Source organism: Lethenteron reissneri, unplaced genomic scaffold (assembly GCF_015708825.2).
Source record: "Lethenteron reissneri isolate LAM-NWPU_2019-01 unplaced genomic scaffold, ASM1570882v1 scaffold_1639, whole genome shotgun sequence".
In the NCBI taxonomy this organism is placed as follows: Eukaryota; Metazoa; Chordata; class Hyperoartia; order Petromyzontiformes; family Petromyzontidae; genus Lethenteron; species Lethenteron reissneri.
This window is the reverse complement of record NW_026891376.1, coordinates 3,407,468-3,425,184: the sequence shown is the minus strand read 5'-3', so window position 1 is coordinate 3,425,184 and position 17,717 is coordinate 3,407,468. Positions and strand designations below refer to the sequence as shown.

The following is a 17,717-nucleotide window of genomic DNA, read 5'->3' as shown; positions in this document are numbered from 1 at the left end:
TATAGTGTAGTGTATAGTGTAGTGTATAGTGTAGTATATAGTAGTGTATAGTGTAGTGTATAGTGTAGTATACTAGTACAGCACTCACCGGTGTGTCGGAGAGCCAAGCCACAACATTTACAATCTGAGTTCGACGTTTCGCCAGTAATTACAACCAGCTTCATCAGGCGACAGCCAGATTTGTGGAGAAGCCTTTAACTGTTTCTTCTTCTTGGTTCTTTCGGTAAAGTCATCACGTAGAAGGGAAATAATAAAATGATAAAAATAAAACATAATAAAATACAATTCTCACGACGTTTCGGCCACAACGCAAGCAGCCGTCCTCAGGTGAAGAACAGGTCTGTCGGAAAGACAGCGTCTGAATGTTTTGTTGTCTTCCCGACAGACCTGTTCTTCACCTGAGGACGGCTGCTTGCGTTGTGGCCGAAACGTCGTGAGAATTGTATTTTATTATGTTTTATTTTTATTATTTTATTATTTCCCTTCTACGTGACTTTACCGAAAGAACCAAGAAGATGAATCCCTGCAGTCACGAAAGCTTTAAATCGAAATGTTATTATGTTTTATTTTTATTATTTTATTAGGTTTTATTTTTTATTATTTTATTATGTTATATTTTTATTATTTGATTATGTTTTATTTTTATTATTTTATTGTTTCCCTTCTACGTGACTTTACCGAAAGAACCAAGAAGATGAATCCCTGCAGTCACGAAAGAAGCTTTAAATCGAAATTTAAAATATTATTTTATTATGTTTTATTTTTATTATTTTATTATTTCCCTTCTACGTGATGACTTTACCGAAAGAGCCAATAAGATGAATCCCTGCAGTCACGAAAGAAGCTTTAAATCGAAATTTAAGTCTTTAACTGTTTCGTTCCTTGTATAGCGGTGTAGATGCGTTGACCACGCTTCTGCGCTCTTACACAATGTGTGTGGGGGGAGAGGATTACTGAGGCAACGTGCATCATGCATTTGCATTACGCGAGCCCTTTGAACGTGTCCTTCCTGTCTATTGTGTTGATGAAAATATCCCTACCAACGGTTCGTTCCTGTTCAAGTACGCTGCCCTTTGTAAGCATGCATTTCAATCACCTACATCGGTAGGACCTCAAATTTAGAAAGCTTTTGGAGAACTTTCGATTTAAAGCTGCTTTCGTGACTGCAGGGATTCATCTTCTTGGTTCTTTCGGTAAAGTCATCACGTAGAAGGGAAATAATAAAATATAAAAATAAAACTTCATGAAATAATCTTCTTGGTTCTTTCGGTAAAGTCATCACGTAGAATGGAAATAATAAAATAATAAAAATAAAACATAAAATAATCTTCTTGGTTCTTTCGGTAAAGTCATCACGTAGAATGGAAATAATAAAATAATAAAAATAAAACATTATAAAATTATTCTCACGACGTTTCGGCCACAACGCCGTCCTCAGGTGAAGAACAGGTCTGTCTTCAGACGCTGTCTTTCCGACAGACCTGTTCTTCACCTGAGGACCTGTTCTCCACCTGAGGACTGCTGCTTGCGTTGTGGCCGAAACGTCGTGAGAATTATTTTAATTTTCGATTTAAAGCTTTCGTGACTGCAGGGATTCATCTTCTTGGTTCTTTCGGTAAAGTCACGTAGAAGGGAAATAATAAAATAATAAAAATAAAACATAATAAAATACAATTCTCACGACGTTTCGGCCACAACGCAAGCAGCCGTCCTAGTGTAGTGTATAGTGTAGTATACTAGTACAGCACTAGTGTAGTGTGTAGTGTATAGTGTAGTGTATAGTGTAGTGGTATAGTGTAGTGTATAGTGTAGTATACTAGTACAGCACTAGTGTAGTGTGTAGTGTATAGTGTAGTGTATAGTGTAGTGTATAGTGTAGTGTGTAGTGTACTAGTACAGCACTAGTGTGTAGTGTAGTGTACTAGTACAGCACTAGTGTAGTGTGTAGTGTATAGTGTAGTGTATAGTGTAGTTTACTAGTACAACACTACAGACCTGTTCTCCACCTGAGGACGGCTGCTTGCGTTGTGGCCGAAACGTCGTGAGAATTATTTTATTAAGTTTTATTTTTATTATTTTATTATTTCCACTCTACGTGACTTTACCGAAAGAACCAAGAAGATGACTTTGGAGAACGTTAATCAACCAGGTGGGGTGTTGACTGTATTGTTGGCCGACTCTCTGTGTGTCGTAGTGCATTATATTTCCAAGTTTGCAATGTTTGTTTTCTCATTCATTTCTATCTGATGATGATTGTGACTCATGCAGCCAGCTATGGCTGCAGGGTTTTGCTAGTACATGTTGTTCATAATCAACGTGTTTGGGTTTAGATCGCGTTATTTATAAATGTTCATATTCTTAGGTTTTTTCCGGTAAAGTCACCATGTACTTAAAACATTAAAATTAATAAAAGTAAAATAAAATAAAAATCACGACGTTTCGGAGGCAACACAAGCTTCCGTCTTCAGGTGGAACCGTCACAGCCACGACAGCTGTATAAATGTGTCGTAACCCTCCACCACCCGACACGGCCAATCAGTAAAAAAAGTGTCACGTTGACAAAAGACAAAATAGTTCGCTGCTTTAGCCCACCACCGGTGCAGCGTTGAAGCGTGAAACCACAACATTTACAATTTGAGTTGTACGACGAATTGCCCGATGATGCTGGATGCAATTACCAGCGTAGAGAAGGGAGGGAATGACTGTGGCCGATAGACACACAAACTAAAGTCCTCCCCGGGGCGATGGTTTTGAGGTTTCCCCGCTGCCCTGGAGGGCGGTGACCTCACGCCGCCGTTCGCCCATAAAAAGGGGCGACGACTCTAAAGCAGCCGCATCACTCCGTCTGACACCTCCAGGAGACCTTCAGACCACTCCAGGACCACTCCAGGACCACTCCAGGACCACTCCAGGAGACCTTCAGAACCACTCCAGGACTGCTCCAGGAGACCTCCAGGAGACCTTCAGGAGACCTCCAGGAGACCTTCAGGAGACCTTCAGAACCACTCCAGGACCACTTCAGGAGACCTCCAGGAGACCTCTTCAGGACCACTCCAGGAGACCTTCAGGAGACCACTTCAGGACCACTCCAGGACCACTCCAGGAGACCTCCAGGAGACCTTCAGGAGACCTCCAGAACCACTCCAGGAGACCTCCAGGAGACCTCCAGGAGACCTCTTCAGGAGACCTCCAGGACCACTTCAGGAGACCTCCAGGAGACCTCTTCAGAACCACTCCAGAACCACTTCAGGAGACCTCCAGGACACCGCCGCTCCCCGCTGCAACCTCTCTCCGTGTCCACAATGGCTCAGAGCGTCGTGCCCCTGGTGATCGTCTTGCTGGCCGGCTCGCTGGCTCTCAGCAACGCGAACGTGAGTCCTGAACCCCATGGGAGTGAGCCTTAGTCTGGCTCTGAGTCCTGGGTGGTTGACATTGAACCCTATGGGAGTGAGCCTTAGTCTGGCTCTGTGAGTCTCGGTGATTGACACTGAACCCCATGGGAGTGAGCCTTAGTCTGGCTCTGTGAGTCTCGGTGATTGACACTGAACCCTATGGGAGTGAGCCTTAGTCTGGCTCTGTGAGTCTCGGTGATTGACACTGAACCCTATGGGAGGGAGCCTTAGTCTGGCTCTGTGAGTCTCGGTGATTGACACTGAACCCTATGGGAGGGAGCCTTAGTCTGTCTCTGTGAGTCTCGGTGATTGACACTGAACCCTACGGGAGGGAGCCTTAGTCTGGCTCTGTGAGTCTCGGTGATTGACACTGAACCCTATGGGAGTGAGCCTTAGTCTGGCTCTGTGAGTCTCGGTGATTGACACTGAACCCTATGGGAGGGAGCCTTAGTCTGGCTCTGTGAGTCTCGGTGATTGACACTGAACCCTATGGGAGGGAGCCTTAGTCTGTCTCTGTGAGTCTCGGTGATTGACACTGACCCTATGGGAGGGAGCCTTAGTCTGGCTCTGTGAGTCTCGGTGATTGACACTGAACCCTATGGGAGGGAGCCTTAGTCTGGCTCTGTGAGTCTCGGTGATTGACACTGAACCCTATGGGAGGGAGCCTTAGTCTGTCTCTGTGAGTCTCGGTGATTGACACTGAACCCTATGGGAGGGAGCCTTAGTCTGGCTCTGTGAGTCTCGGTGATTGACACTGAACCCTATGGGAGAGAGCCTTAGTCTGGCTCTGTGAGTCTCGGTGATTGACACTGAACCCTATGGGAGGGAGCCTTAGTCTGGCTCTGTGAGTCTCGGTGATTGACACTGAACCCTATGGGAGGGAGCCTTAGTCTGTCTCTGTGAGTCTCGGTGATTGACACTGAACCCTATGGGAGGGAGCCTTAGTCTGGCTCTGTGAGTCTCGGTGATTGACACTGAACCCTATGGGAGAGAGCCTTAGTCTGGCTCTGTGAGTCTCGGTGATTGACACTGAACCCTATGGGAGGGAGCCTTAGTCTGGCTCTGTGAGTCTCGGTGATTGACACTGAACCCTATGGGAGGGAGCCTTAGTCTGTCTCTGTGAGTCTCGGTGATTGACACTGAACCCTATGGGAGGGAGCCTTAGTCTGGCTCTGTGAGTCTCGGTGATTGACACTGAACCCTATGGGAGTGAGCCTTAGTCTGGCTCTGTGAGTCTCGGTGATTGACACTGAACCCTATGGGAGTGAGCCTTAGTCTGGCTCTGTGAGTCTCGGTGATTGACACTGAACCCTATGGGAGGGAGCCTTAGTCTGGCTCTGTGAGTCTCGGTGATTGACACTGAACCCTATGGGAGGGAGCCTTAGTCTGTCTCTGTGAGTCTCGGTGATTGACACTGAACCCTATGGGAGGGAGCCTTAGTCTGGCTCTGTGAGTCTCGGTGATTGACACTGAACCCTATGGGAGGGAGCCTTAGTCTGGCTCTGTGAGTCTCGGTGATTGACACTGAACCCCTATGGGAGGGAGCCTTAGTCTGTCTCTGTGAGTCTCGGTGATTGACACTGAACCCTATGGGAGGGAGCCTTAGTCTGGCTCTGTGAGTCTCGGTGATTGACACTGAACCCTATGGGAGGGAGCCTTAGTCTGGCTCTGTGAGTCTCGGTGATTGACACTGAACCCTATGGGAGGGAGCCTTAGTCTGTCTCTGTGAGTCTCGGTGATTGACACTAAACCCTATGGGAGGGAGCCTTAGTCTGGCTCTGTGAGTCTCGGTGATTGACACTGAACCCTATGGGAGGGAGCCTTAGTCTGTCTCTGTGAGTCTCGGTGATTGACACTGAACCACGTTTGGTGTTTGTGGGGCACGTTAAAAGTCGACATGTGGGGGGTCATACCCTTTCAACTGGTACAAAACTGACACCTTTATACAAGGCATCATGTTTGCATTAACCACAACACAAGCAGTCAAAACGCACCTGGGGGGGGGGGGGGGGGTCAGACATTTGTGACGATGTGTGACGAGGGGGGGGGGGGTTGAGAAATGTGACGTCAAATCAAAATGCGAAAATTAAAATAAATATAGAATTGTTAGAACAACACTCCTACAACAACAGAGTGCAGCGCCGCATTAAATACGCACTACAATGACAATAGTTTAAAGCGATTTGAAGCATGTTTTATTTTCAAAATGTAAATATGGTTTGGGGGGGGGGGTCAAAAATCGTCCCAAATCGCGTGACGTCATTTATGGACGGCCCCTTACACAGATGAAGGTCTCTATGTTAATAGGTTTTGTTGACATGTGACGATAACGATGATGTTTTGAGTTCCTCTCCCATCGTGTGCTCATTCTTTTCTTTGTTTACATTTTACAGGGAAGAGGATATAACAACGGTAAGAGTTTTACTCCTCTGATACAGACTACTCACACAGTAGAGACCCACAGACTACTCACACAGTAGAGACCCACAGACTACTCACACAGAGACCCACAGACTACTCACACAGTAGAGACCAACAGACTACTCACACAGTAGAGACCCACAGACTACTCACACAAAGACCCATAGATTACTCACACAGCAGAGACCCACAGACTACTCACACAGTAGAGACCCACAGACTACTCACACAGCAGAGACCCACAGACTACTCACACAGTAGAGACCAACAGACTACTCACACAGTAGAGACCCACAGACTACTCAAAGACCCATAGATTACTCACACAGCAGAGACCCACAGACTACTCACACAGTAGAGACCCACAGACTGCTTACACAGCAGAAACCCACAGACTACTTACACAGTAGAGACCCACAGACTACTCACACACACACACAGACCCACAGACTACTCACACAGTAGAGACACACAGACTACTCACACAGAGAGAACCACAGACTACTCACATAGAGACCCACAGACTACTCACATAGAGACCCACAGACTACTCACATAGAGACCCACAGACTACTCACACAGATACCCATAGACTCATCACACAGAGACCCATAGACTCATCACACAGAGACCCATAGACTCATCACACAGAGACCCATAGACTCATTACACAGAGACCCATAGATTCATCACACAGAGACCCACATACTCATCACACAGAGACCCATAGACTCATCACACAGAGACCAATAGACTCATCACACATAGAACCATAGACTCATTACACAGAGACCCATAGAATCATCACACAGCAGAGAGTCATAGACTCATCACACAGCAGAGACCCACAGACTCATCACACAGCAGAGACCCACAGACTCATCACACAGCAGAGACCCATAGACTCATCACACAGCAGAGAGCCATAGACTCATCACACAGCAGAGACCCACAGACTCATCACACAGCAGAGACCCATAGACTCACCACACAGAGACCCACAGACTCATCACAAAGCAGAGACCCATAGACTCATCACACAGCAGAGAACCATAGACTCATCACACAGCAGAGACCCACAGACTCATCACACAACAGAGACCCATAGACTCATCACACAGCAGAGAGCCATAAACTCATCACACAGCAGAGAGCCACAGACTCATCACACAGCAGAGACCCATAGACTCATCACACAGCAGAGACCCACAGACTCACCACAGAGACCTGCTAACATCTCTACCGTGTCCTGCAACGTTTGACCCACCCAGTATTCTGCCAGGACAAGGCTGATGGGCTGTACGCAGACACCTCAGACTCCCACAGCTTCTACCACTGCTCCAATTCCCTGACGTACCACAAGCAATGTCCAGCCAACCTGGTGTTCAACCCGGCCAAAAACAGATGTGACTGGGACGGTACGTATCGCACATTCACCCCATCCACTCACTCACCCGCTCACTCATTCACCCACTCACTCATTCACCCACTCACTCATTCACCCACCCACTCATTCACCCACTCACTCATTCACCCACCCACTCATTCACCCACTCACTCATTCACCTACTCACTCATTCACCCACTCACTCACTCATTCACCCACCCACTCACTCATTCACCCACTCACTCATTCACCCACCCACTCATTCACCCACTCACTCATTCACCCACTCACTCACTCATTCACCCACCCACTCACTCATTCACCCACTCACTCATTCACCCACTCACGCATTCACCCACTCACTCATTCACCCACTCACTCATTCACCCACTCACTCACTCATTCACCCACCCACTCACTCATTCACCCACTCACTCATTCACCCACTCACTCACTCACCCACTCACTCACTCACCCACTCACTCATTCACCCACTCACTCATTCACCCACCCACTCATTCATATCCTCACTTGTACACCTACTCAACAACAACAACAACAACCGCCTGCACAAGCGTCGTGGTGGCGGTGACGAGATAATGACGCTCGACTGATTTGGAGTGAGACCTCTGCTGTCACACCAGAGCCGGTCATGAGCACACTGCCCAGGTATGGGAAACTCTCCACTCTCTCCTCAACTGCCCCATCACCAATTGGGAGTTGTGGGGGTGGAGTGTCCGATGGTACAAAACACCCAGGCTAGGTGCTTAGTTTTGGTGGGGCTGATGGTAAGGCCCCACCTCTTAGTGGCACGCTCCAGGGTCAGCAGCAGCACCTCCAACTCCTCCTCTGAGTGAGCAGCTATTACCAGATCATCGGCATACATAACGTGGTTGAGCAATAGGGAGCGATCCCTTGACTGCACCCGGGCATCGATCAGGCTCCCATTGTATCTGTACCAGATGAAAATTCCTTCGGTACAGCTACTGAAGGTTTCACGAACTACGGGGTCGAAATAGATGTTAAATCATGTGGGAGCCAGAGGACATCCCTGTCGCACCCCAAGGTGAACAGGGATTGGCTCTGACTCCTAGCCACGTAGTTTTACCCGGGTCCACTCACCATCATGAAGGTCCTTAATGATCGTGAGCAGTGAGTCAGGGACACCGAAAGCACGAAAAACAACCCAGAGCCCAGGCCTACTGATGGTATCATAGGCCTTGACCAGGTCAATAAAGCAGAGATGTAGGTCTTGTTGGAATTCCCTACACCTCTGCTGTAGCAAACGGACAGAAAATATGACATCTGTGCAGGACCGCCCTTTCCTGAAACCGCATTGGGGCTCCGCAAGCCTCTCCTCAGCGTGCCTGGCAAGGCGATGTTGAATAATCCTTGCCAGGATCTTTCCCAGCACACTGAGGAGTGAGATGCCCCTGTAGTTGTTACAGTCTGTGCGGTCCTTCTTCTGCCCGGTGCCTATTCCAGTCTCAGACTCTGGATCGCCCTCAGTACTTCCTCAACTGATGGCACCTCAGCCAGCCACGCACAGGGGGTGACTTCTTCCAATATTTGAGCCACCACAGCCTCAGCAGGGTCATCCCCACTTTGTCCCACGATGTTTTATAGGCTGAAGGATTTCCCCTCCTCAAGGACCTCACAAAAATGCTCAGCAAATCTGCAATCGGTGTGGTACTGCAAGTTACTTTTTTTTTGGTAGTTAATTGAAGGTGTATGGGTTACCAACCCCTCGCATATGTCCAGAGCCCCCATTTAGCCGCTGTGGTGGTCACAACCGCCATGAGGGGAAAGGCCAATCGGAATTGGCCCTCCCCCCTCAGCACTGTACACGACAGCGTTGCCCGTCCAGCACCACGAAGAGGAAGGGGGTTGTTTTACACAGACTCATCACTCAGAGACCCACAGACTCACCACACAGAGACCCACAGACTCATCACACAGAGACCCACAGACTCACCACACAGAGACCCACAGACTCATCACACAGAGACCCACAGACTCATCACACAGAGACCCACAGACTCATCACACAGAGACCCACAGACTCATCACACAGAGACCCACAGACTCACCACACAGAGACCCACAGACTCATCACACAGAGACCCACAGACTCATCACACAGAGACCCACAGACTCACCACACAGAGACCCACAGACTCACACAGAGACCCACAGACTCACCACACAGAGACCCACAGACTCATCACACAGAGACCCACAGACTCACCACACAGAGACCCACAGACTCACACAGAGACCCACAGACTCATCACACAGAGACCCACAGACTCATCACACAGAGACCCACAGACTCACCACACAGAGACCCACAGACTCACACAGAGACCCACAGACTCATCACACAGAGACCCACAGACCCATCACCAAGAGACCCACAGAGTAATCACAATAAGACCCATAGACTCATCACACAGAGACCCGTAGACTCATCACACAGAGACCCGTAGACTCATCACACAGAGACCCGAAGACTCATCCACAGAGACCCACAGACTCATCACACAGAGACCCACAGATTCATTACACAGAGACCCATAGACTCATCACACAGAGACCCGTAGACTCATCACACAGAGACCCGTAGACTCATCACACAGAGACCCACAGACTCATCACACAGAGACCCACAGATTCATCACACAGAGACCCACAGACTCATCACACAGAGACCCGAAGACTCATCACACAGAGACCCGCTAACAGCTCCACCTTTGTCTCCTGCAGTGGGGAACTCAGCATTCTGCCAGGACAAGGCTGATGGGCTGTACCCAGACCCCTTAGACTCCCACAGCTTCTTCCAATGCTCCAATTCCCTGACGTACCACAAGCAATGCCCAGCCAACCTGGTGTTCAACCCGGCCATCAGCGTGTGCGACTGGCCTGGTACATATGGCACATTCACCCCATCCACTAACTCACCCATTCACTCATTCACCTACCCACTCGCACGCTCATTCACCCACCCACAGACAACTCACACCGAGACCCATAGACTCACATAGGAACCCAATGACTCATCACCCAGAGACGCATATACTACTCATTTGAGACCCATAGACTCATCACATAGAGATCCATAGACTACTCATTTGAGACCCATAGACTCATCACACAGAGATCCATATACTACTCATTTGAGACCCATAGACTCATCACATAGAGATCCATAGACTACTCATTTGAGACCCATAGACTCATCACACAGAGATCCATAGACTACTCATTTGAGACCCATAGACTCATCACACAGAGATCCATAGACTACTAATTTGAGACCCATAGACTCATCACACAGAGATCCATAGACTACTTGTCTCGGCCTCGCTGTGCGCTGCGTTTTGCACCGCTAGCTGAGTAGTTAACCTCGCGTTCAATAAACCCTCAGAGCCAGGATGAACGTCCAACTCCAAACGTCATTTATTGAGTTTAACGAGGTAAAACTGGTGAGAAAACACAGATACAGCATTTGTTATAACCCAGAAACACCAACACAATCAATGAATACCACAGCATCATAACATTGTCTTAGATAACATATTTCTAAACAATAGACCCTGGACAGGGCAGGCCCCTACATTACCACTGAATTACTATACAAGAGCATAAGCTGCTGTGTTACATAAAGGCACATCGTGTTATCATCACACTGTACTCCAGATCTTCTTGGCTCTTTCGGTAAAGTCACGTAGAAGGGAAGTAATAAAATAATAAAAATAAAACAATAAAATATTTTATTGTGTTTTATTATTATTTTATTACTTCCCTTCTACGTGACTTTACCGAAAGAACCAAGAAGATGAATCCCTGCAGTCACGAAAGCTTTAAATCGAAATTTGCACTCTAGATGTACAGTATTACACATAACACTAAACTGTGGATGAGATATTTCGTCATCCTTGCTCTCAGGATCGCAATAAAGTTACTTGGGTACAAGTTTGACTCGACTTATTAAATTACAAGTAACATTCACAATAGGGAAAGTTGCAGGCTTCGTTGTTAACTAGGCCTCGTATTTATCATAACAATTTAACGGCATTATAAAGGCATGTACATCCTTATAACGGTCATTCTAACATTATAACAGCATTGCCAATATTATAAGAACATGAACGAACTTACAAACAATGCTTCTTAAGCTCCCACGATGGACAATTGCGGCTGGCTTCACTGGGACGCGATGTGTGCCGCCATCTTGAATTATGTGCCTAATGGCGGACGCCCGCGTGGTTAAGCGGGAATCTTAAATCGCAACTTCCTGGTCACGTGACGAAAACCAGCATCAAAAACAGGAAATGCCTGTGTACATACGCACCCCCCCCCCCCCCCCCCCCATCTGCCGTGAGGAAAAACTCCTGCCGAGAGGCAGAACACTACTCATTTGAGACCCATAGACTCAACACACAGAGACCCGAAGACTCATCACACAGAGACCCACAGACTCATCACACAGAGACCCACAGACTCATCACACAGAGACCCACAGACTCATCACACAGAGACCCACAGACTCATCACACAGAGACCCACAGACTCATCACACAGAGACCCACAGACTCATCACACAAAGACCCACAGACTCACCACACAGAGACCCACAGACTCATCACACAGAGACCCACAGACTCATCACACAGAGACCCACAGACTCATCACACAGAGACCCACAGACTCACCACACAGAGACCCACAGACTCATCACGCAGAGACCCGCTAACAGCTCCACCTTTGTCTCCTGCAGTGGTGAACTCGGCTTTCTGCCAGGACAAGGCTGATGGGCTGTACCCAGACCCCGCAGACTCCCACAGCTTCTACCACTGCTCCAATTCCCTGATGTACCACAAGCAATGTCCAGCCAACCTGGTGTTCAACCCGGCCAAAAACATATGCGACTGGGATGGTACGTATCACACATTCACCCCAACCACTCAATCACTCATTCACCCATTCACCCACTCACCCAAACATTCACGCAAATACACACACACTCAGTCACCAATTCACCTCGCCACCCGTTCACTAACCCACCCACTCACTCATTTGCCCACTCAGTCATTCACCCACCCACTTATTCACTCACTAATTCGCTCATTCACCCACTCGTTCACCCACCCATAGACTACTCACACAGTAGAGACCCACAGACGACTCACACACTGAGTCTGTGTCTGTGTCGTGTGTGCAGTTCCACACGAGGACGCAACAACGACCACCCAGGCAACCACCAAGCCACGTAAGCTCTCAACTCGTGTCGTCTCGTGTCGTCTCGTGTCAACTCCACCTCCCCCCACACTCCCCTCCATCTCCATCGCACGCCTTGAAGATGGTGTCGTGGCCTCTGTAGAAGCCGGGAGGGTGATGGTGGTGATGGGGGTGGTGATAGTGGTGGTGATGGTGGTGATGGGGGTGGTGATGATGATCATCACCACTAACGACAACCGCCATTCGCCACTAGGTGGAGGTGACGTCACCACGACGCTTGTGCCAGGCCATGTGTACCTTGAGGCCAGGTGAAGTGTCGAACGCCCGCAGACAGGAGGTCAGAGCCGGTCCACCGGACCTCCTGAATACCACAGAGATCCAGGCGGTACTAATCCAGCTCTCGACAGAAGAGTGGCAGCCTCTCCTCCGCAGTGAGCGTTCGAAAATTCCACGTGGCCATCCGCAATGGTTTTTCGTTGTTTCTGGAGGAGCCCCAAGGGTAAAGATTCAATCTTCTGGCTCCGCCAAATGGGGTTTGGCCAGGAAACGTTATAGACGCCTGTCCCCCGGGGTCTCCGGCACAAGCTTGTTAAGTACATTTTTCGGTGGTAGTTTAGTGGAATTTAATTGAAGCTGGAGGGGTTACTAGCCCTTCGCACCTGTCCAGAGCCCCCATTTAGCCGCTGTGGTGGTCACAGATGCCGTGAGGGGAAAGGCCAATCGGAATTGGCCCTCCCCCCCTCAGCACTGTACACGACAGCGTTGCCCGTCCAGCACCACGAGGAGGTAGGGGTTTGTTTTACACACTCATCACGCAGAGACCCACAGACTCATCACACAGAGACCCACATACTCATCACACAGAGACCCACATACTCACCACACAGAGACCCACAGACTCATCACACAGAGACCCACAGACTCACCACACAGAGACCCACAGACTCACCACACAGAGACCCACAGACTCATCACATAGAGACCCACAGACTCATCACACAGAGACCCATAGACTCATCACCAAGAGACCCATAGACGACTCATTTGAGACCCACAGACTCATCACTCAGAGACACGCTAACAGCTCCACCTTTGTCTCCTGCAGTGGTGAACTCGGTATTCTGCCAGGACAAGGCTGATGGGCTGTACCCAGACCCCTTAGACTCCCACAGCTTCTACCACTGCTCCAATTCCCTGACGTACCACAAGCAATGTCCAGCCAACCTGGTGTTCAACCCAGCCATCAGCGTGTGCGACTGGCCCGGTACGTATGGCACATTCACCCCATCCACTCACTCACTCATTCACCCATTCACTTATTCACCCACACATGCATTCATTCACCCAATCATTCATTAATTCACCCACCCATTAATTTGCCTACCCTATCGCACGCTCATTCACCCATTCATTAACTCACTAATTTGCTCATTCACCCACTCGTTCACCCACCCACAGACTACTCACACAGTAGAGACCCACAGACTACTCACACAGTAGAGACCCACAGACTACTCACACACAGTAGAGACCCACAGACTACTCACACACAGAGACCCACAGACTACTCACACACAAAGACCCACAGACTACTCACACAGTAGAGACCCACAGACTACTCACACACAGAGACCCACAGACTACTCACACAGTAGAGACCCACAGACTACTCACACAGTAGAGACCCACAGACTACTCACACAGTAGAGACCCACAGACTACTCACACAGTGACCCACAGACTACTCACACAGTAGAGACCCACAGACTACTCACACAGTAGAGACCCACAGACTACTCACACAGTAGAGACCCACAGACTACTCACACACTGAGTCTGTGTCTGTGTCGTTTGTACCGTTGCAGGCAACGTCGCAGCAGCAACCACCCAGGCAACCACCAAGTCAGGTAAGCCCTCAACTCGTGACGTCACGTGTCGTCTCGTGACGTCACCACCCCCCCCCCCACACTTCCCTCCATCTCCATTGCACGCCTTGACGATGGTGTCGTGGCCTCTGTAGAAGACGGGAGGGTGATGGTGGTGATGGTGGTGATGGTGGTGGTGATGGTGGTGATGGGGGTGATGGTGGTGATGGGGGTGATGGGGGTGGTGATAGTGGTGGTGATGGAGGTGGTGATGGAGGTGATGGTGGTGATAGTGGTGGTGATGGAGGTGATGGTGGTGATGGTGGTGATGGGGTGGTGATAGTGGTGGTGATGGAGGTGATAGTGGTGATGGTGGTGATGGTGATGGGGGTGGTGATAGTGGTGGTGATGGTGGTGGTGATGATGATCATCACCACCAACGACAACCGCCATTCGCCACTAGGTGGCGGTGACGTCACCACGACGCTTGTGCTAGGCCATGTGTACCTTGAGGCCACGTGAAGTGTCGAACGCCCGCTGGCAAGAGGTCAGAGCCGGTCCACCGGGCCTCCTGAATACCACAGAGATCCAGGCAGTACTGGTCCAGCTCCTGACAGAGGAGTGGCAGCCTCTCCTCCGCAGTGAGCATTCGAAAATTCCACGTGGCCATCCGTAGTGGCTTTTTATTGTTTCTGGAGGAGCCCTGAGGGTGAAGATTCAATCTCCTGGCTCCGCCAAATGGGGTTTGGCCAGGAGATGTCATAGACGCCTGTCCCCCAGGGTCTCCGGCACAAGCTTGTTAAGTATATTTTTCGGTCGTAAAATTTAATTGAAGGTGGAGGGGTTACTAGCACCTCGCACCTGTCCAGAGCCCCCATTTAGCCGCTGTGGTGGTCACAGATGCCATGAGGAGAAAGGACAATCGGAATTGGCCCTCCCCCCCTCAGCACTGTACACGACAGCGTTGCCCGCCCGGTACCACGAGGAGGTAGGCGGTTGTTTTACGTAGACTCATCACACAGAGACCCACAGACTCATCACCAAGAGACACGCTAACAGCTCCACCTTTGTCTCCTGCAGTGGTGAACTCGGTATTCTGCCAGGACAAGGCTGATGGGCTGTACCCAGACCCCTCAGACTCCCACAGCTTCTACCACTGCTCCAATTCCCTGACGTACCACAAGCAATGCCCAGCCAACCTTGTGTTCAACCCGGCCATCAGCGTGTGCGACTGGCCCGGTACGTATGGCACATTCACCCCATCCACTCACTCACCCATTCACTCATTCACCTACCCACTCGCATGCTCATTCACCCATTCATTAACTCACTAATTCGCTCATTCACCCACTCGTTCACCCACCCATCGACTACTCACACAGTAGAGACCCACAGACTTCTCACACAGTGGAGACCCACAGACTACTCACACAGTAGAGACCCACAGACTACTCACACAGTAGAGACCCACAAACTACTCACACAGTAGAGACCCACAGACTACTCACACAGTAGAGACCCACAGACTACTCACACAGTAGAGACCCACAGACTACTCACACAGTAGAGACCCACAGACTACTCACACAGTAGAGACCCACAGACTACTCACACAGTAGAAACCCACAGACTACTCACACAGTAGAGACCCACAGACTACTCACACAGTAGAGACCCACAGACTACTCACACAGTAGAGACCCACAGACTACTCACACAGTAGAAACCCACAGACTACTCACACAGTAGAGACCCACAGACTACTCACACAGTAGAGACCCACAGACTACTCACACAGTAGAGACCCACAGACTACTCACACAGCAGAGACCCACAGACTACTCACACAGCAGAGACCCACAGACTACTCACACAGTAGAGACCCACAGACTACACACACAGTAGAGACCCACAGACTACTCACACAGTAGAAACCCACAGACTACTCACACAGTAGAGACCCATAAACTACTCACACAGTAGAGACCCACAGACTACTCACACAGTAGAGACCCACAGACTACTCACACAGTAGAAACCCACAGACTACTCACACAGTAGAGACCCATAAACTACTCACACAGTAGAGACCCACAGACTACTCACACAGTAGAGACCCACAGACTACTCACACAGAGAGACCCACAGACTACTCACACACTGAGTCTGTGTCGTTTGTGCCGTTGCAGGCAACGTCGCAGCAGCAACCACCCAGGCAACCACCAAGTCAAGTAAGCCCTCAACTCGTGACGTCACGTGTCGTCTCGTGACGTCACCACCACCCCCACACTCCCCTCCATCTCCATTGCACGCCTTGACGAGGGTGTCGTGGCCTCTGTAGAAGCCGGGAGGGTGATGGTGGTGATGGTGGTGATGGGGGTGATGGGGGTGGTGATGGTGGTGATGGGGGTGGTGGTGGGGGTGATGGAGGTGATGGTGGTGATGGTGGTGATGGTGGTGGTGGTGACGATGGTGGTGATGACGATGGTGGTGATGGAGGTGATGGTGGTGATAGTGGTGGTGATGGAGGTGATGGTGGTGATGGGGGTGGTGGGGGCGGTTATAGTGGTGGTGATGGTGGTGATGGTGGTGGTGATGATGGTGGAGGTGATGGTGGTAATGGGGGTGGGGGGGGGGTGATGGAGGTGATGGTGGTGATGGTGGTGATGGTGGTGACGATGGTGGTGATGGAGGTGATGGTGGTGATAGTGGTGGTGATGGAGGTGATGGTGGTGATGGTGGTGATGGTGACGATGGTGGTGATGATGACGATGGTGGTGGTGATGGGGGTGATGGGGGTGGTGATAGTGGTGGTGATGGTGATGGGGGTTGTGATAGTGGTGGTGATGGTGGTGATGGTGGTGATGGTGGTGATGGGGGTGATGGGGGTGGTGATAGTGGTGGTGATGGTGATGGGGGTTGTGATAGTGGTGATGGTGGTGATGGTGGTGATGGTGGTGATGGGGGTGATGGTGGTGGTGGTGGTGATGATCATCGCCACCAACGATAACCGCCAATCGTCACTAGGTGGCTGTGACGTCACCACGACGCTTGTGCCAGGCCAAGTGCACCTTGAGGCCACGTGAAGTGTCGAACGCCCGCTGGCAAGAGGTCAGAGCCGGTCCACCGGACCTCCTGAATACCACAGAGATCCAGGCGGTACTAATCCAGCTCTCGACAGAAGAGTGGCAGCCTCTCCTCCGCAGTGAGCGTTCGAAAATTCCATGTGGCCATCCGTAGTGGCTTTTTATTGTTTCTGGAGGAGCCCCGAGGGTGAAGATTCAATCTCCTGGCTCCGCCAAATGGGGTTTGGCCAGGAGACGTGATAAACGCCTGTCCTCCCGGGGTCTCCGGCACAAGCTTGTTAAGTACATTTTTTGGTCGTAGTTTAGTGGTAGTTAATTGAAGGTG

At 49.9% G+C, this 17,717-nt stretch overlaps 1 protein-coding gene across 5 annotated transcripts in view; it reads left to right on the top strand.

Annotated features, from left to right (window-relative positions):
- The window catches only part of LOC133362996 (chondroitin proteoglycan 2-like), a 210,168-nt gene that overhangs the window by 59,971 nt on the left and 132,480 nt on the right, over positions 1-17,717 (top strand). For 2 of the 5 annotated variants that reach the window (XM_061581987.1, XM_061581989.1), the window contains exons 2-11: positions 2,859-3,371; positions 5,786-5,804; positions 7,085-7,231; positions 9,967-10,125; positions 11,981-12,139; positions 12,425-12,472; positions 13,547-13,705; positions 14,307-14,348; positions 15,387-15,545; positions 16,496-16,537. In XM_061581987.1, coding sequence (XP_061437971.1) covers positions 3,303-3,371; positions 5,786-5,804; positions 7,085-7,231; positions 9,967-10,125; positions 11,981-12,139; positions 12,425-12,472; positions 13,547-13,705; positions 14,307-14,348; positions 15,387-15,545; positions 16,496-16,537 — 1,003 coding nt within the window. In that variant the 5' untranslated portion in view covers positions 2,859-3,302. Of the gene's footprint in view, positions 1-2,111; positions 2,150-2,858; positions 3,372-5,785; positions 5,805-7,084; positions 7,232-9,966; positions 10,126-11,980; positions 12,140-12,424; positions 12,473-13,546; positions 13,706-14,306; positions 14,349-15,386; positions 15,546-16,495; positions 16,538-17,717 lie in introns of all 5 variants that reach the window. The other 3 variants (XM_061581988.1, XM_061581990.1, XM_061581991.1) reach the window with 3 other exon arrangements.